This window comes from Heloderma suspectum, chromosome 3 (assembly GCF_057233095.1).
Source record: "Heloderma suspectum isolate Gila_16-S chromosome 3, 16-S_ref, whole genome shotgun sequence".
Classification (NCBI taxonomy): Eukaryota; Metazoa; Chordata; class Lepidosauria; order Squamata; family Helodermatidae; genus Heloderma; species Heloderma suspectum.
In genome coordinates this window covers 282,280,519-282,300,870 of record NC_139460.1, presented here as the reverse complement: position 1 = coordinate 282,300,870, position 20,352 = coordinate 282,280,519, and the positions used below count along the sequence as shown (strand labels likewise).

The window sequence follows — 20,352 nt, the reverse complement described above, 5'->3', positions numbered from 1 at the left end:
GAATAAAAAAAATTAAAACACCACATTCAAATTATACTTGTTTTAAAAAACACAATGCCATTAAAAACCGTAACTGGTCAATCAAGGAATGCCTCCTGGAACAGTGCTGTTTTCAGGAGGTGCTGGAAACAGTGTTGATGCCTGCCTGACCTCCAGGGGCAGGGAATTCCAAGGAAAGGGGGCCGCCACACTGAAGGCTGTTCTTCAATTGGGTCATAGGTATGTATCCAGCATTACTTCTGTGATGGAACTCAATATGACATACATATGTTTTTTCAGGTAGTAAACTCAAGAAATATTAGATAGGTAGATGATGACGACGACGATGATAGATAGATAGATAGATAGATAGATAGATAGATAGATAGATAGATAGCAAACGGGTCATTTTGTGAAACTGATTGGTGGAAGTTTCAGCACAAATAAAAGGAAGTATTTTTTTACACAGTGCATAGTTAAACTATGGAATTTACTTCTACAAGATGTAGCGATGGCCACCAATTTGGATGGCTTTAAAAGAGGATTAGACTAATTCCTGGAGGAGAAGGCTATCAGTGGCTACTAGTCCTGATGGCTATATGCTACCTTCAGTATCAGAGGCAGTATGCCTATGTACACCAGTTGCTATTGCACTCATCTCCTGCTTGTGGCTTCCCACAGACAGCTGGCTGGCCACTGTGTGAACAGAATACTGGACTAGGTGGATCTTTGGTCTGATCCAGCATGGCTCTTCTAAAGATCTTATGTTAAACTTTTCATGGAGTGTGACAATTTTTGTAAAGCTTCATATCACTCAACTATCACTTAAGTCACTGTCTCTGAACTTAAGCTAGTTCACATGTTTTGGTGAGAATCAAATAGGATAGCTCCCATGCACACTGCTTTTGAGCTCTTTGGTGGAAGGGTGAGATATCAGTGGGCATATGAACTGAAATCTTATGCTAGCAAAAGAAGACATGCACAAGATCCAAAAAAAATGTACTGGTACTGAGACTGAAAGTCCTGAAAGCTTATTTGCTTTCACTGAAGTGAAAGCTGCAATGTTGCAGTAGACTTAAGTTAGACCATCAGAGCTACTTAACTTCAAACTATTAAAAAAAAAAATCCACAAAGCTCAGATCTTGCATTTCCTCTCATAAATACATACCCAGGATTTTGCATGCCTTGTCAATTAGCTGCATTGTGATCTCATCTCTGTAAACTTCAAAAGTCAAAAAGGTATCCTGTACTCCAGTTTGGACTCTGTAATAGAAACACAATTTCATAGCATTGGAATAATGTTTTTAGGGTTCAATCTCCTATTCAGTCAGCTGGCCCATAAATGCTTCCTCGCTCAACAGGGCCATTTCTATCCCTTGATGAAGATAAAATCAGTTGTTTGGATGCAGGCTAGAGGTGCAATCCGATGCATGTTTAGACTCAAAAAAGTCCTAGCATTGTAGGACCTTTTTCGGTCTAAACATGCATAAGATTGTGCCTTTAGTCATGTTTTAGCAGTGGTGTCATGGTAAATTTTGAAGTGCAGGTCCCCCCTGTAACATCATTACAGTCCCCATAGCAATGACACCAAGGGGGGTCCAAAGATTCGGGTAGCTGTGTTGATCTATATCAGAACCAATTCTAGCAGTTTTCTCTCCACCAGGAGCAGGTATTTGTAAAGCCAATGGGTCTTAATTGCCCATTCAACACCAAATGTAATGCAAAATAGTTCGCATTACAGGGAACAATTCATTCCCCCCCACCCCCAGCTACCCTTAGAACTGCAACTAACCTCAGAGGGAACCCCGAAGTCTGAGGGGGGTGGCAGATGATGATGATCCCACCTTTTCCCCAATGCTGGATCTCAAGGCGGCTTTACAACATTAAAAACTTGTACAGTTAAAACATTTAAATAGAAATATACAAAAGTTAAAAATATAATTAAATCATCAGTAATATTAAAATTGTATAAAATATCAAAATTTTAAAAGACAATAAACAATATAAACCGTAGTATCAATCGATCATATTCTCACAGGTCCAGACTAACTATCCCCAAGGGCCTGCCAGAACAAAAAAGTTTTTACCTGCCTGCAAAAACATACCAAGCAGGGTGCCACTCATGCCTCCCTGGGAAGGGAGTTCCAGAGACTTGGGGCAGCCACTGAGGAGGCCCTCTCTCACGTTCCCACCAGGCGAGGCTTTGATGGTGGCAGGACTGTGAGAAGGGCCTCCCCTGAAGATCTCAGGGCACGAGTAGGTTCATAGGGGAGAATATGGTCTTTCAGATAACCTGGACCAGAGCCATATAGATAACATCAGCATCCCTGCTAATAAAAAAGTGGCAGAGCTGCATCCTGCAAGCCTTGGTTTCGCTACACCATTGTGCTTTAGTCCTCTTAAAATCAATGGGACAAGTTAGTCATGATTGACTTAAGTCCTGTTGATTTCAATGGGAGTAAAGCTTGTTTAACTTGGTCTGCATCCAACCTGATATTTAGAGATACAGTACATGTTTCTAGAATGTATGCATGTATGTATGACATATATATCCTGCCTTTTTTCCTCCTTAAGGAACCCAAGGCAGAGTACATAATCCTCCTGCAATCCATTTTATCCTCATAACAACAACCCTGCAAGGTAGGTTGAGCTGAGAGTCTGTGACTGACCCAAAGTCACCCAGTGAGCTTCCATGGCCGAGTGGGGACTAGAACTCAGATCTCCCAGCTCCCAGTCCAGCACCCTAGCCACTACACCACACTGTCTCTCTTCAATGTCTTCTTCTTAAGGTGCCATCTCCTATCAGAGGTTAGCTATCATTACAGCTATTTTTGTTTCTGATGGCGCTGCTCTGAATATAGAAGCAAGGCTGAACCATTCCCTCAGATTCCTTAACCGCGATCTTCTTCTTCTTCTTCTTCTTCTTCTGCTTCTGCTTCTGCTTCTGCTTCTGCTTCTTCTTCCTATTGATCTTTTCCCTTCCATTTCCCTTTGTATAATGAGATGGAGCATGGTGTATTTTTCGCCTCAGATAATATGACCAAGGTATTGTAACTTTCTTCTTTTGATGGTCTTTACCAATTCTGGTTGTTTGCTTACTCTGCATAGTACATTCCCATTTGTTACTAGATCAGTCCACGGTATTGTCGACATACATCAATATATCCACATTTCAAAGGATTAGATTTTCCTCAGATTGTTTTTTTTAAGTGTCCAGCCCTCTACACCGTAAAATAGTATTGAGAACACATAGCATCTTACCATCCGAATCCTTACTGCAAGATTAAGGTCCATAATAATTGTCTCATTTTAACAAACACTCTTCAGTGTAGACTTCAGTAAAAGATGTTTTCAATAGGGGAGTGTGTATTTGCTGTCCTGTGATGGCAGATGACCTCACGGGAGACTTGAGGTATCCAACCTATACTGCAGTTGTGGATCTGTTTGCTAATTAGGCTCATAGAGCAGCTTCCTGCAAACTCTACTTTTGTAACAGTCCCAATGAAATGAGTGAGACTGGGGCTGTTTTTTAAATGGAAAAGTCACCACAAGTTGACTTTTTCCCTGGTGAAGAAGTAACCCTTCAAAAATACCCCCTTGGCAGTGAAAAATATGGGGATGGTGGCAACAGTTTGGATATGGAAAAAATGAGGGAATCATGACATTTCAGAAAGAAAGGACTCTACATCTCTACAATCTAGCTAGTGCAAACATTATGGGCAGTATCCAATGGGGTCGCTCCACCTCTGCTGGTTCTATTGCATTCGAGGAGCAACCACTCCCTTCTGAGAGCTCCACTGACCTGCCCCATTCTGGAAACAAGCATTTCCACCCCTCTGGGATTATTTTCAGAAGCACAAAAGCCCCACTGCACAAGCGGTCGCTTCCGTGAGTGCACAGACATAATAGGATACTACCCACAATTAGAGATGTACAGACTTTGTAGAAGTCTGTAAAAGTTTTTGTAAAAGACTTTGTAAAATCCATTCCATCTGTGTTTCGTGGATTGTCAGGTGCCTTTCATTCCATCGTTTGCTCTTTGATGGAATCAGCTTTTTTCCAATTTCCAGAATTTGCACAAATTTGCAGTTGTGAATTGCACAAATCCCCCCCCCCCCGCCCCACATGCACATTTTCATGCTTTAGCCTATGGGGGAAATGTGCATTTTTGGCTGGTGTTCTTTTATTTTGCGTATTCTTCTAAGATTAAGGACACAATCCTGTGGCTGCTAGTCAGGGTGGAAACTGAGCCAATAGAACCCCAGAGCAGTTCTGATTCTGAGAAGGATCAGCAATCTGTGGGAGAGGAGCCAGCTCCTCCCTCACAGGCACAGCAGCTGGCAGAGATTCCTCCTGCTGGCATTCCTGAGATAGATAGTGATCCTAGCAGTGAGAAAGTGCGGGAGGGGGGCTTGCTAGATGCTTGACACAGAGAGCGATGAGTGATGGAGGGTGTGGAAAGGAGGCGAAGTGCCTGTTTGGCGCGCAAGCAACTGTCACCTCCCGTGGACCCAAGGGAAAGAGGGAGGATCTCTCCCTAGCCCATAAGTTCAGGGTCTTCAAGTGACTCTCCTTCAAATGGGGATCAACTGCCTACTCAGCGCATAGGCCACTCTGCGTTTCCTTGCCTAGTCACTGGTGATTAGCATCTGAAAGAGTCATTAAGTTGTAAAAGGATTAAAGCCTTGAAAAGAATCCTTTCATCTGTGTCTTGAGTTGGCTATTGGAGTCTACTGAAAGAGGCCGCCAGGGCGCTCCTGACCATCAGCAGCTAGACAGCCATAGGATAGGTCAGTTCACTGAGAACTGACCTCCAGCCCCTCTCGCGCTGCCTCATAGGCAGTGCGGAATGGCCCCATGCTCCGCACTCAGAAGAGGAGCGCAGAGCAGCAAAAACGGGGCATTCCAGGGGGCGTGTTGGGGCAGGGAAGTCAGAAATGCTGATATGACACATCCTACGTGTCGTCCGGCTGCCGCTTCCTGCGCTCCGAGGTCCCACAGCTAGACAGCCGAAATCAGCTGTCTAGCCATAAATGCAGGGCAGATGAAGCACAGAGAGGATGATCCCATCTGTGCTTCTGCATTGGATAGGCGGTCACCTCCGTGTTTGGAGGCAGCTGCCTATCTCCATAGGATGGCGCCCTAAATCTGCTTACAATTCCAGAAAGCTTTTTTAAAAAAAGGTCTGCAAGTCCACAGAATCTGTGGGACATGGGAAAATTTGGTCTGCTGAGGAATCCCTAGGTCAGATTCATAGGAATTAAAACTCATTTGATTCTGTTGTACATTTCTCCGACATCCCTACCCACAATATCCATGATCAAAAAAATGTTAGCTGCTATCAATACTAGACCATCGGCAAACTTAATTCTGCTTTTGTAATCATAGTTATTACCATCAGTAATAACTATAATCGCCTCTAAACATACCAGGGTAATATAATAGGTGTTACGTTACACTTATTTTTATCTGTTCACGAAGTCACAAAGAGAACAGTGTATGGACAGTCCCTTTCTACTTAGGGATCCTTCTCTCCCGTTTCATTCTATAAATGATACAAGAATGTTTCTGAAGGATCTGCTGGTTAATAAAGTGTGTGGATGTGGTGTGTCTTTGACAAAATGTGGACCTTATAATTCAAAGCCCACAGCAGGCAAGGAAATGCCTCTGTAGAAATGTTCTTAGGAAACAAAGAAAAGAGAGAGAGAGAGAGAGAGAGAGAGAGAGAGAGAGATATTGTTTTCAGTTACAGTTAAAGACACTTCTTAAGGCTGCCAGTTGTAATAACTCCAAAAGGCAATGTGGTTTCATCATTGCGCTATAATGACTTTTTAGCCATGACACTAGAAGCCCATGTGTCTGTTGCAAAAATGTTCACCCAACGACATGCCATGCTAAATCATTTTGCATAACAAACAAAGCAATTAGAGCAGGGTACGGTTATGTGACAAGGCAATCTCTTGTCCTTGTCTCAATAATTGTTTCAAATTATTCCTGGGAGAGGGAAATCATTCTCCTATGATATTATATTCCTTCTCTCTGTATAGATTGTGTGCTTAAGCATGCCTCGCCTAAAGGCACTTTCACTATGGGGTACCATGCTGAGTTGTGATGAGAGCTTGGTGTTTCCACATGTTAGGGGTGTATGTGCGTATGTTTTCCTTCTGGAACTGTTATGATTCCTTGGATCTAATCTAATTGGTAGTCTGTGCATTTATTCTCTCTGCTGTACTACTGTAATGGCCTTTTTTTTCCTGACATTGTTACACTGTGTATTGGCAAAATGCTGTCACGGGATTGACAGGATTGCTGTCACTTTTCCTAGTGCTCTGTTTTATGATGTAGATTCTGGTAGGCAAATCCTTTGTCCGTGCCATTGGATGGCCACTGATAGTCAGAGGAGACAATACCGAGAAAGTACACTGGCCAATTTTCCCAGTAGTAATGTGAGAGCTGGACTATAAGGAAGGCTGAGCGCCGAAGAATTGATGTTTTCGAACTGTGGTGCTGGAGAAGACTCTTACGAGTCCCCTGGACTGCAAGGACGTCAAATCAGTCAATCCTAAAGGACATCAACCCTGAGTGCTCATTGGAAGGACAGATACTGAAGCTGAAGCTCAAATATTTTGGCCACCTAATGTGAGGAGAAAACTCCCTGGAAAAGACCCTGATGCTGGGAAAGACTGAAGGCAAAAGGAGAAGGGGACGGCAGAGGATGAGATGGCTAGATAGTATCACCGATGCAATGAATATGAACTTGAGCACACTCTGGGAGAGAGCGCAGGACAGGAAGGCCTGGCGTGCTATGGTCCATGGGGTCACGAAAAGTCGGACACGACTGAACGACTGAACAACAACAACACTGGCCAATAACGGGCCAATGGACCAATTCAGTAGGACACACCCCATACGCTCCAGTTATTCACCTAACTGATGTTTTAGACTATGGTGCACTGGTATGCTATATTTGGGACTATGGGGTGGTAGGCAGGTCAGGTACACAGCAATTTGTGCACTCCAGGACACAATTCCTATATTTAAAAAAAACATTTCAATCGTTTTTTAAAAAAGTGAAATCAGAAATCAGGGAACTTGGACATTCCATGGAATTACTGAGCTGCACTGGGGCTCTGCTTATTTCATAATTGTAAGTAGAGGGGGAACCAACAAAAAGTCATGTGGCACCTTAAAGAGACCCCATGGTGCTTTTCTTTCAAGGCCTTTAATCTGGCAGGACAGCTAGAATATTTGGATGTGGGTCAGGTCAGCATATGATGCCATCTTGCATCTTTCTATCCATATATCCCGGTGATAGGAAAGGTACAGTGTGGGGAAAGCAGTAAAATTTCCCCGACAACAGCAACCCTGTTTCTTTTCTTTCCCCAGAGCCTGTGCGCCATCACACATTTTAAATCTGTATTTTAAATCTCTGCATTGCTGCTTTTTATTTTGGTTTTATTCTGGTTGTATCGTTACATTGTGGATTTAATGTTTTTATATTTTAATGTTTTTATATTTTATATTGTTTTACTGTGTGCTTTTTGGTTTTAATTTTTGTGAACCGCCCAGAGAGCTTCAGCTATTGGGTGGCATAGAAATGAAATGAATGAATGAATGAATAAAATTAGTTGCTCCTTCCCTCTACTTTCAGATGGTTACTTGTTAGTTGCAGCAAAAATAGCAAAAGACCTTATGGCACCTTCAAGTAGGGTGGCCATGTGTTCTGCTTTATAGAGGACAGTCTGCTGTTTGAAGGGCTGTCCAGTCCAAAGAACCATAAGAAGGGAGACCAGGAGAGGCCTTGAAGTTGCCCATCAACAGGTAGCACCTGGACAGCAGACTGAGAAGCCACACACAGGTCACTTGGTCACACTCTTCCCCACTATGGTGAGATGGCTTATATCTATTTATATTTGAAACAGAATTTTTTCTATTTATATAATGGTTTCTAAATTTGCATCTATACATATAAATTAGTATATGCAACTCCTATGCAAATCTGTATCCTCTTTTATTTTGGTGATACATTTTCTTTTTGGGCAGTGCATAAGTGGCCACCCTGTCTTAAAGACTAACAGATTTATTACAGCACAAGCTTTCATAGATCACTTCAAGGGATGCATCCAGTGGAATGGGCTCTAGTCCATGGAAACATATGCCAGTAGTAAATCTGTTAATCTTTAAGCTGATCAGTCACCTGGATCCATAATGTATTGTGTGTCTTCATCATGAAAGTTTTTGTGTCAGGGGTCCCACCTATTACATCAGAAAGTTTTCTTCAAGGGCCTTTGAGATCCTTCCAGCCCTAGAAGTCTAGGAATAATTTATCTAGGAATAACTTACCTTAGTTTTTCCCATATTTCTTCACCATATTTTTCAACCACCAGAGACTTCAGGCAGGTATTTATGAATCCATACTATAAAAGCAAATGTGTGAAAATAGGGAAAGAGATTATAAAGTGACATTTGCATGACACTGGATGATTTTTGCATTGGTATTTAATAAATTTATTTACCTATATAGAAAACCTATACCCCACCGTTCCATTTGCATTGCATCACTTGAGGAGGTTTGCAACCATTAACAATGAAGCAATCCCATAGGAGAAATAAAATGGAAAAAGGCTCAGCAGTTGTTTTTTTTTTTAAAAAAAACATTCTTAATTAGGGTCTAATATGTGCAAATCAACATCTTCCCAGAAAGGCAAATGCTTGCTGGAACTGGAATGTTGAATAAGTCAGGGAGGAAAAAAGGAGCGGCAGGACAAGTGGAAGATAATTGGATAAGGTATTCTGCAATCTAGGTGTGGACCCTGAGAAGGCCCTCTTTCTCCCTTGTCCAGACCAATTATGCCTCAGCCATGGATGGGACACATAGAAGGGTCTTACGAAGTAACAAACACCAGTACAGGAGGAGACAGTCCCTTAGGTTTCCTGGACCCAAGCCATTTAGGCTGCAACTCTATACCCATTTACCTGGGAGCAAGCTCCATTGAACTCAATAGGACTTACTTTTGAGTAAACTTGTATAGGCTTATGCTGTTTTAAATGTAATTGCCAATACTTTGGAATGTACCCGAAAGCAAATGGCAACCAGAATAATTGTTGCAGGCTGTTTCCTGAAACGTTGGTGTTTTGATGGGGGGGGGGTGGTTAGATCAGTTGAATACACAATGAATACGTAATTGGCCAGAGAATTACATTACTTAGGTTTACAGTGACAGGCGTAGGGCTTATTGTATTGTAATTCAGATATTAGAATCATCTACTGTTGTCAACATCTATATCCCACTCTTCTTCAGGAGTTCAGGGTGGCATACATAGTCTTGCCCTCTTTTATTCTGACAACAAACTTGCAAGGTAGGCTAGGCTGGGAGAAATTTGTATAATATTGCTTAGGATGCAATCCTATGCATGTTTACATGGAAAAAAGTCCCACAACTCCCAGCATTCCCCAGCAATGGCTGGGGAATGCTGGGATTTTTCCATCTAAACATGCATAGGATTGCACCCTTAATCAGTGTTAATTAATAACTAAATAAGGGTGCAATCCCATGGGGATAGGCGGCTGCCTCTGAACTTGGAGGCGACTGCCTATCCAATGCAGGGCAGGAGAAGCACGGAGGGGATCATCCCAATTTCGGCTGTCTAGCTGCAGGAAGGCAGAGCTGGGGAGACAGCTGCCAGACGACACATAGGATGTGTCATACCAGCATTTCCACCTTCCCCACCCTGGAATGCCCCCCAGAATGCCCTGTTTTCACTGCTCTATGCTCCTCTTCCAAGCGCAGAGCATGGAGCTGTTCCACGCTGCTTCCAAGGCAGCATGGGAAGGGGGGAAGGTTGGTTCTCTGGGAACCAACCTCAAAGCACGGGCTCTGAGGTCAGTTCCTGGAAACCCACATATCCTATGGCCATCTAGCCACTGACTAGCGGCCATAGGATTGCTCTATAAAAGATGCTAAGCATGATCAATACAAATCAAAACAAGACAAGACATTATATGCCTTGGACATGTTGAGCACAAGGCATATAATGCTTTATTCAAAAACTACTGGAGTAAAATGGATTTTGAATTAAGAGCACATAACAGTATCTCTGCTTCCTAGCCTCAAGGCCACATGCTGACAAGTAAAATATGCCAGAAATGGAAATGTCTGAGTTTCCTTTTCTTAGAGATAAGCATGTTAATTATATTTTTTCAACATTTCATATACAGGTCTATCCCTGATGAGCTCAGCAATTCCTTTTAACTAGCCTTTCGTTTTGCAGCTGGCATTACACCCATATGAACTAAAATATAGAAAATCATAAACGTTCATTTGCAAATGTAACAGCACAATCCCATGTATGTTTACTCATAAGTAAACCACACTGTGTTCAATGGGACTTAGTCCCTTGTAAGATTGCAGCCCTAGTCTTTTTGGTACAACATTCATAATTTAGTATCCCTAATCAGAATGTAATTTATTTTGCATTTTCTTTGGGCAGTATCCAACTGTGTCATTCTGTTAATGCAAATGATGTTGTGCTAGTAGAAACTAAGTTTTAAACTATATGCAGGAGAAGAATCCAACTAAAGCTAAATGTGCACGAGCACAGTTGTGCAAGCGGTTGTGCATTATGCTTGTGTAACCAGTTGTGCAACTGGGTGTGCAACTGGTTGTGCATAAATCTTGTGCAACTGGTCACACAAGGGTTGCACATCAGGCTGCACAAGCATAATGCACAACTGCTTGTAAAACTGCTTGCACAAATGTAACTTTAGTTGTTGCACAACTGGTTGCACAAACATAACTTTAGTTGTTGCATAACCAGTTGCACAAATGTAATGGGCAACCCTTTGCACGACGGAAAGATTCAACGGAGCTCCTCTAGCACTATTTGAGTTTGCAGAATGACACTGAATCTGTGTATCTATATGCATTATGCCTCACTCTATTTTAGACACCTCTGTGGTGTTTACTAAGCAGTATATTCATATCCACCTCCTGGAATGATACACATACTTAGGCCTAGGTGGTAAACCAAGACTTTTTCACTTGTATGCCAGTGGGAATATCTGAAAGTCTTGCCCAGCCCCTGTCTTGTTGTCACTCAAATCATACATGTGATCAAATAACATGTATATAGCTGCACGTTAACTCAGCAGAGTCTGATACCTGTTGAGCCATCTAAGACTAAGAGCAATATCCAGAATGGGCAATCAACACTGAAGACCCCTTCCAGATTCCTGTCTGCTACAACTGAATTCAGTTGCGTATATGCATGTTGTGCTTCTGCCTCCACCCCAGCATTGTGGCTTACAAGGCACACTAAAGCTGCAGTTCATACGCACACTTACCTTGAAGTAAGTCCTACGGCACTTCTGGGCTTACTTCTGAGTAGACCTGTATGGGATGCACTGTATGGCTGCAATCCTCTGCATACTTACTAAGCCCCACTGAAATTACTGGGACTTTCTTTTAAGTAAACATGCATTGATTCAGGCTGCACACCGCAATCTTACACACATGCATCGCAGCGAAGATATATTGGACAGGGCTGCACAACTTGTTTTGATAGCCAAAGGTCATATCCCCATCCCTTTCTTTCTTATGTCAAAATCTCCTTTATGCTTTGTGGCTGGTCGTCTGCCAGCAAATTTCCTGCAGTGTTGTTCAGTTAGGGATCCCAGTTTCTCCAGTAATAATGCATCATGTGAAGCATGCAACTTTATGCACAATCCTAGGCATGTCTACTCAGAAGTAAGTCCCATGGATTTCGTCAGGACTGACTTCCAGGTAAGCGGGTATAGGACTGCAGCCTTGTTTTACTCTTTGCAGTCCTGAACAAAGGAAGCCATTAGTAACATTTAAATGTCCATAGGAAAGGTTTGATCCTGCTGTTTGTTTTTTATGATTTACGAGCATATGCCCTTCATGGAATGCTATGTGACTTCTTGATCTTGTTAGGAAGTATTTCAGAAAACACTGTGCTCCAGATGGACAATGGGTTGGATCCAGACATAGTCATACATAGATTAGATCCACTGAAATCAGTGGGACTTGAGTTAGCCATAATTAGCCTCGTTAGTAATCCAAATTATCCACATCCCTTGCATGATTCCCACAAGAAGTGTCAGATCAACATAACCTAGACTCTACCCTCAGTACATTTATTGTGGCGTGAGCTCTCTCTCTCTCTCTCTCTTCTTTTCATTTGGTTTGTTCAATCGAGCAATAAGCATTTTTCTTAATATTTAGGATGCACTCTGAGATAGTTGAAAGTTTTAATGTACCCAACAGTTTCCAGTCTTTACATGCTTGCCACATAACAAGACACGTGAAGCCTTTGTTTCTTGCTTACTCCGTGCACGCTTCCCACGATCTATCCCCAAGGAGAAGGTAAATCATCGAATGCTATGAGACCTGAAGCTCAATCCGATCAGCAGAGGAGTCCCACTGGGTTCAATGGAACTTACTCTCAAGGAAGTGTGTGTATAGGATTGCAGCCGTAGTAGCCAGGTAGTGCCTCTCTGCCCAGCCACCCCGATGTATCTCAAACCCACCCGTTGTGCAGTCAAAGTCTAGCACGCACTTGCGTTGGGAGCAACATCCCGGAGTAAAAGAAATCCTGCCGTTATTCCCAGACTATGGGAGCTTTGTTGAGAGCATTCACAACATTGGGAGTAAAGGGATAGCTGCGATCCACCAACGAAGAAAAAGAGAAACAACATTTTTGTTCCTCCTTGACTCGTATTTGTGTGAGCAGATGCTCCTGCTACTCGGAGTACTTATTTATTCTCTCCTCCTAACTCATTCTCGAGGGACTGACCCAACGCCCTCTACTGACATCAAGAGCCGTTCCTCTGACTTCATTGGAGGCTGGATCGGTCACTGAAGTGGGGTGGGAGGGACAAGCTACGGGTTGCCATCTCCGGAACCGAGCCATTGAGACGGGCTCGCGAGCCGCTTGATTGATGGACGGGGCTCGCGCATCGCGCCTCCATCTGACGATTCTCCCAGCAGTTGCCCGAAAGTAGTCCTACTAAAGTTACTAGGGCATTACCGGAGCGAAGGACTGCAGGATCCCGTTCTTCCCCTTTCTCCTTTTTCTTTCTCTCCGGGAAAGGCAACTGAGCAAAGCAGGCATTTCTCCCCCGTTTCTCCACCTCCCCCAGTCCTCAAGGGTAGTTCTAAACCAGGCTTCCCACGGGGTCCGCGGATTTCCCCCCAGATCCCTCGGTCGCCTTTCCACCCTACGGCGCGCTGAACTCACCGAAGCCTAAAACGATGGGCAGGGCGGCGGGCGGGGGGGGGGGGGGGGACGGACAAACAACCGCTACTCACCATTCTGGCGCATGACTCAAAGAACCGAATGGTGCAACATTGCTGTTTTTCCTTCCCGTAGATCCGGATCGTTGGTTTAACGAGACGAGACGTCCATCCTTCTGGATAGCCTTTCCCCGCCCGAAGGCGCCGGACTAGCCAGGGGTCCTTGACGGGCAGCTCCTTCCCGAAGACGGACAGCTCGGAAGCCGTGACACATTGGAAGGCATCAGCGGCTCCCCGGGGAGTCGGCGGGCCTACAGCCCCCCATGCTCACCCACCCATCCCGCCCCACTGCGGTCTTGCGGTTCCGTCCGTCTCGCCCGCTGCAAGGTTACATCGGCCTGCCACTAGGTCGCATGTCCCCGCCTGGTATCGGTTCAGAGGAGCCCAGTTACGCCGGCGCGGAAACAGCGCCGCTCTCCGCGCGCTGCTTTGAGTGCAGCCCTCCCCGCGTCCCCTCGCTCGAGCAGGAGTTGCTGTCCAGGGGTCTGTGGTGCTGAAGTGCCACTCTACAAGAGCCACGCTGGAGCAATACACCGAAACGCCACGCAAGGGTTTCACGAGCTTTCGAGTTCTTCATCGGGCTTAGGCGGCACAAAAGGCAGGGCATGGGGCTGTAGGGCAGGTCTGCACTCCAGAAGAAAAAGTAGGACGTCCCCCCTCCCCCCCCACACACAAAAGCAGAGGTTAAAAGCTCAGAAGTTCGGTGCTCTTCAGTACTTTCAGTGGGATGGAAGGAAATGGGAGGGTCCTTAACCTCCTCCCCAAACTAGATGCCTTTGACTTCCCGATGAATCCATCACTTGTAGGGGTTGAGAGCACACATTTCTAAGCAATTTGTGTATGAACCAATTCAGAGGATCCGGTTTTCTGCAATGAGACTTCAGCTGCCACAGAGCCAGTGGAGGCTGGTGGCTCCGAAATCAGTGGAGCTGTGAATCTATTCTGGGTTTCAGTCCAAAAAGGAGCTATCCGAGGTGCTGAACCCTATCCCCAAAATAGGTTCAGCACCTCGGATCGCTCCCTTAGAGGTCTGCCTGGTTCCGACTGAAACCCAAGAACCCCTGGTTCTGACTGAATGGACTCAATGTCCCACCAAATTCAGAGCCACCAGCTTCCACTGCACAAAGGACTAATTTGTGTGTGGAACTGAGTTGTCTAAAGAGTCCAGCATATAAAAGCTGCATATTTATATATTACATTCTTGTATAATGTATTTTTCTGCCATGGTAGAACTCAAGATAGCATACATAGGGTTTCCAGGTCTTCTCCCTCATCTTCAGCAAGGTTGCTGTAGCATGTTTGTTGAAGGCAACAAACCGTCTATAAAGACACTTCCTTCCGTTCATTAAAACATCACTTGATCTTTTCAGACCCTGCAGTCCAGTGTGTGGACTGCACAGGTGGGAAAGCTGATTCCACTCCTAATTCCAACAGTGGGCTTATGGGCTCAGTCCAGGGACCAATCCATGTCTCCTTGCAAGAGGCTTATTTAAAAAGCGCTCCCAGGACCCTGGTGATTTTTTTGGCAAATGGCCAGTTTCTTTGGGGTGCAAGGTTCTTGAGTTGGTAGTGACTATGTGACTCCAGTCACTCTTGTCCATTTCAACCTGCTTTTTAGCCTGCTTTTTACAACAAGCCTGCTTTGGTCGCCCTGATGAATAACCTGTGCTGGGAGAAGGACAGGGGGAGTGCAGTTCTGCTCATTCTTCCAGACCTCTGAGTGGCTTTCAGCACCATGAACCACAGCATCCTTCTGGAGCTGGAATTTGGGGCCGTGTCCTTCAGTGGCTTCTAGATAGCCATTTTCCAGAATGGGTTTGTGAGAGAGATTTCTTCTCATCTCCATAGCAATTTCACCATGGTGTGCCTTCTGCCTCTACATTATCCCCTATGCTATTTAATCTCTGAATGAAACCACTGAATAGGGTCATCCTGAGATTTGGGGTGTGACATCATCAGTAAGTGGAAGATACCCAACTCTATAACCTTCTTCAAGCACAGACCATGAATGTGTGAACAAGTAGTCTAGCCTTGTCCCTGGTCACTGACCACTGCATCAGCACACATCCCAGCCAATCAATGTCAGTTTCAAGGGGGCTGACCCTACAGGCATATGGTTTGCATGTATAGGGCTCCCTCCACAAAGATGAACCGCCTTGGTCTCCTGCATCATTGCCCATATCAGCACTGGTCTGCATGTGCTCTTTCAGCACTTTTCTGCTGAATGGGTACCCAGAAGGCCTGAGAAGACCAGATAAGTCATTGCTCACTGTGGGTTTCCAAGTGACCATGAGGAAGTGAAGCTCTCTGTATTCCCTTTCCTCTGAAACAGGCAAATATACCTGGGCTGACTTTCTTTCTCCATCTTTCTCCTGGTATCACTCTAACAGGAACATAGGAAGCTGGCTTGTACTGCATCAGACCATGGGTCCATCTAGCCCAGTATTGTTGACACTGACTGGCAGTGGCTCTTCAGGTTTTCAGGCAGGAATATTTCCAGCCCTACCTGGAGATGGCAGGAATCGAACCAGAGACTTGCAAGCTCTACCACTGAGCTATGGTCCCTCCTCTTATAGTAATGAAAGTATACCCCTTGCATTGCCCACCTATTTCCATTGAAACTCGAGATGCCCCATTGTGCTTTGGCCTCCAAGCACCACTTCACCATTTCCCTACTACCCTCCCTGTTTCTTTTTCTCCACCGCCTTCTGCTCTCATTCTATCATTGTCATTAGGAATTGTAAGGGAATAGTCTGCTGTCCCATGCTAGGTGGTATATGAATCGGTGCTTTACTTTCTGTAAATATCTGTGGTACATATAATGAAGCCTAAATGTCTCAAGCTCAGCTTTCATCCGTGTTCTTAAGCTAATTTCCCCACTTCATCTAAGTACAATGCATCATCTGCTGTGTGCATGCCATGCCTCTTCAAAAATATCCCAGTATTTCTGCATCAGTTGAGTATGTTTGCATAGATGCATGTTACCGAACACCTAAAGAGGGTTTTTTATTTCTTTTCTTTACCTCTGATTCAGGCAGTAGGAGTGCTAAGTCTGTGCTTGAGATCAGTAATGAACTGGATGAGTTCCAATGAACTGAGGCCTTCTCCTTACATGGAGATTGCTATAAGCAGGGTGGACTTACTTCTGAGGAGCAAAAATGGCCATTAGCTTATGTGTTATAGGCTGACAATCAATCCCTACTTTTTGAAGTTTGCAGTTGCTGTGTATTGAAAGGGCCATAGCTCAGTGGTTGAGTGAATACTTTGCACACAGAAGGTCCTAGGTTCAATCCCTGGCATCTCCCCATAGGGCTAGAACTTGTCCGAAACCCTAGAGAACCGCTGCCAGTCAGTGTCAACAATACTGGGCTAGATGGACCAATGGTCTGACCCAGTATTTATTTATTTATTTATATACTGCCCAATAGCCGAAGCTCTCTGGGTGGTTCACAAAAATTAAACCCAAAAAGTGCAGGATAAAAGAATATAAAATATGAACGCAGAGAATTAAAATACAGATTTAAGACACCAAAGCTAAAAGACTAGGAAGCTAAAATGCTAAAATACTAGGAGAATGAAAAGGTCTTCATCTGGTGCCGGAAGGGGTACAACGTAAGTGCCAGGCAAACCTCTCTAGGGAGCTCTTTCCACAGCCGGGGTGCCACAGCAGAAAAGGCCCTCCTCCTGGTAGCCACCCGCCTCACTTCCTTTGGAGAAGGACCACTGAGGGTGATCTTAGGGTCCAGGCAGGCACATACGGTAGGAGGCGATCAGATAACCTGGCCCCAAGCCATTTAGGGCTTTGAATGTTAACACCAGCACTTTGAATCGGGCCCGGAAATGGACCGGCAGCCAGCACAGCTGGAAAAGTTCTGGCATAATGTGATCTCATTGGCCAGTCCCTGTTAACAATGTTGCTGCCCTATTCTGGACTAGCTGAAGTTTCTGGACCATTTTCAAAGGCAGCCCCACATATAAGGCAGCTTCCTATGTTCCTATCACTTCCAGGATTAGTTATCAAGATTGTAATGAAAGAAGACAGTGGCACCAAACTCCCATCCATAGTTGGAGCAAGGAAGACTGTTACCTTTCTGTCTCTTATCTTTGCTCCACTATGCCTGAGCACCGTTCCTATTCATTAAAATAATGTTTCAACATGGGATTTTGGAATCTGAGCAAGCTTAGCTACCAGATTCCCAATAGGACAATAGCTGGTAGTATAGGAACTGGGCTTGGCTAAGAAAGAGGATTCCCAATAGATTCCCAATACCAGATTCCCAATAGGACAATAGCTGGTAGTATAGGAACTGGGCTTGGCTAAGAAAGAGGATGCTCCTTCAAAATACTTTAAATTGAATCAAATTGAACAGTCTAGCCCTGCTTTTCCTAACCTGGTGCCCTCCAGATGTGTTGGACTGCAATTCACATCATTGTTATGCTAGTTAGGGATGATGGGAATTGTAGTCCAGCACATCTGGACAGCACTGGGTTGGGGAAGGTTGGTCTGACCTCTGCCCTGTGGTAAAGGGCAGAGAGGTCAGGTTTAACCACTGAAGGAAAAGTTCCCAGTGAGCTCAGGAGAAGTCTTGGTGGGCCAACAAGTGGAACTTAACCACCCAGGTCTGCCACACTTTCTGAGCTTTACGCATTCTTTTTATGGAGATTTCTAGACATGAGTTGAGAAATCCTGCTCAGTTTTCTGTGATGAAACAGATTCAAGAACCAACCTCAGTAACGGAAAATGCATGGCATCACATTTATATGAACATTAGTCACAGAAGGATCACAGTGATGGCTTGAAATCGCTGTAAAAAGATGCTGTAAAAATGAATGTGTAAACCTAATCTTGAGCTTGGACGGTTACTATTTAGGTTGCTCTGGATCCATATTTTGCTAAGCGTTTTGTGTTTTTCCCTGTTATCTTTTGCAGAAAATATAAAATATATCATCCTAAAAGAGCAGACCAGTCGACTGAAAATTACCATCACACAGGGATGATGTTTTCTCTTTACGGGAACAATCCTCTTGCAATGACTGTAAGCCTCTGAACACAGAGGGCTTATGGTCATCCAGTGCAGAGCTAGAGGGAGACATTGAGATGTTCTTTGCCTCCTCGCTCCTCCCACTCTGCATTTTCACTAGATGGGCTGTTTTGACCAGCAAGATGGGGGCATTCTGGAGGGAAAGGGAAGGAGGCTAGAAGAAGTCTTGGGATAACTCATATCTTGGCCTCTCTGGTCTTCTCCCTCCCAGCCCACTGGAATGCCCCCTTTTCCTCATCTCCAAAGTTGAGTTCCCCATCTTGGAGAGCAGTCAGAGCAGTTCTTTCCAAGCCGGCTGCAAGGGGGCACGGGAGGAGAGTCGGAGCTCCAATTCCCAGCTCCAAGGTTGAAGCACTGTCTCCAACCTCAGAGCTGGAATCCGAAATATCCTATGGCCCCTCAGATGCTGTCTAAGGGACATAGGATTGCTCGCTATGGTACTTAATAAAACATCTAGCAGAGAATATTGCTCTTTGGCAAAATACTTGTGATTTTAATCCAGAGGCCCCACTGAATGCAGTAGGACCTAACTTCCAATTAAACATTCATTGTATTGCACTGTACTTTTTTCTTTCTTTTTTTAAAGGAAAGAAAATATGCTATTTCTCTCTAAACATTTTCTTTAGATCCAAAATAAGTAATGGTTTTTCACCCTAGCATTTCCAGTGTAGGGTTAAAAATCAAGGCATGGCTCCTTCATGCTCTATTTCTTTTATAATCATACTATGAAGGATTCATTAGGCATCACTGTTGTGTTTAAACATTTTGTTTTCTTTCTGTTGCAGATACTCTTAATTATTTCAATATGTGAACTAAGATGTAAACATCATGCGACAGCAGCCATTTTTATAAATAGTGGTGAAAGCCAGAATATCTGTCTTTGGCATGAATGACATTTGCAATAGGCAGCTTTGCATATTCCAGTAGATTTGGTGCTGGGGTTTAGAGTAATTTCGTGCCTTGCATCTGAGGAGTGTATTTTTGGAGAAGGCTGCAGTGAACTGCAGTTCTCTGAACTGTGGATGCATGGTGTAATTTGTAGGTGTCTGGGCTATGATAAAGTGCATTTCCACATAACTTGTCATGACAGCTTCAAGCAAAGAAAATAGAGTGATTCATTTGGCTGTTGAAGAAAGAGAATACTTCGTTCATTAGAAAAACAGGAACAGATCTGGCAAAAATGTGGCTGGTATCCAGCAACAAGCCCTATCACACCAAGCAAATGACTTTCACTCTTAGCAAGATGTGCATTATGTCCTCATAGAAATCCATGTGCCATAGCAAGAAACAGCAGCCTCATGCATATAGAGTAGGGCTACGCACTGCTTCAGTCCGAAGCCCGAATAATGAGATGAAGCGGGCTGATTCAGAGGTGCTTCATCGTGATCAGAAGCAGATCAGAATAGCAATGAGGCACCCCCAAATCAAAGTGGCTCATCGACAAGACACCTTGTCCATCTTGGAGATTTGTAGCTCTTCTTATACCTTCTGAGCAGCCCAGACAAGCTGTCTCCAAAAATGTATCAACTTGTGAAAGATCACACAGAGGGAGAGGAGGAGGAGGAGGAGGAGGAAGAGGGAGAGGGGGAGGGGGAGGGCAGAGGAGGCAGAGGCACCAAATGTATCAATTTGAGGGAGATCTGGCCACTGGGAGGAGCAGAAGATGCAGAGGCAGGAGGAGGAGGAGGAGGAGGGAGCTTTGCTGTGAGTCAGCCTCCGTTTGCTCATTGTGAGAGAGGTGGTGTTACTGGAGAGGAGAGGACTGTCTGAATGTTATTTGGCTAGAGCAGTGGTCTCCAAAGTGGGGTGCATGCACCCCAGTTGGTGCTCAAGACAATCCATCGGGGTGTACGAGCTGCCTGATAATTGAGTAGCCTCCCGCTGCCCTGACAGCTGCCATTGTGTGCAATAATGGTGGTGGTGGCAGAAGTAGCAGGATGGGATGGGAGCCGAGAGGGAAGTTCCAGGGCATTTCTCCCTTGGCTCCAGTCCTGCCTCTACTGCGGCCACCAAGA

The 20,352-nt window shown here is 44.5% G+C and overlaps 1 protein-coding gene across 1 annotated transcript in view; it reads right to left on the bottom strand.

Annotated features, from left to right (window-relative positions):
* LOC146351352 (guanylate cyclase soluble subunit beta-2-like) overlaps positions 1-12,959 on the bottom strand; it is a 40,719-nt gene extending 27,760 nt beyond the window's left edge. The window contains exons 1-4 of the mRNA XM_084845690.1: positions 12,893-12,959; positions 12,260-12,348; positions 8,323-8,396; positions 1,148-1,242 (exon numbers count right to left, since the gene is read on the bottom strand). Of these exons, the coding sequence (XP_084701816.1) occupies positions 1,148-1,242; positions 8,323-8,396; positions 12,260-12,348; positions 12,893-12,959 (325 nt within the window). The remainder of the gene's footprint in view (positions 1-1,147; positions 1,243-8,322; positions 8,397-12,259; positions 12,349-12,892) is intronic.
* Positions 12,960-20,352: the final 7,393 nt, after the last annotated feature.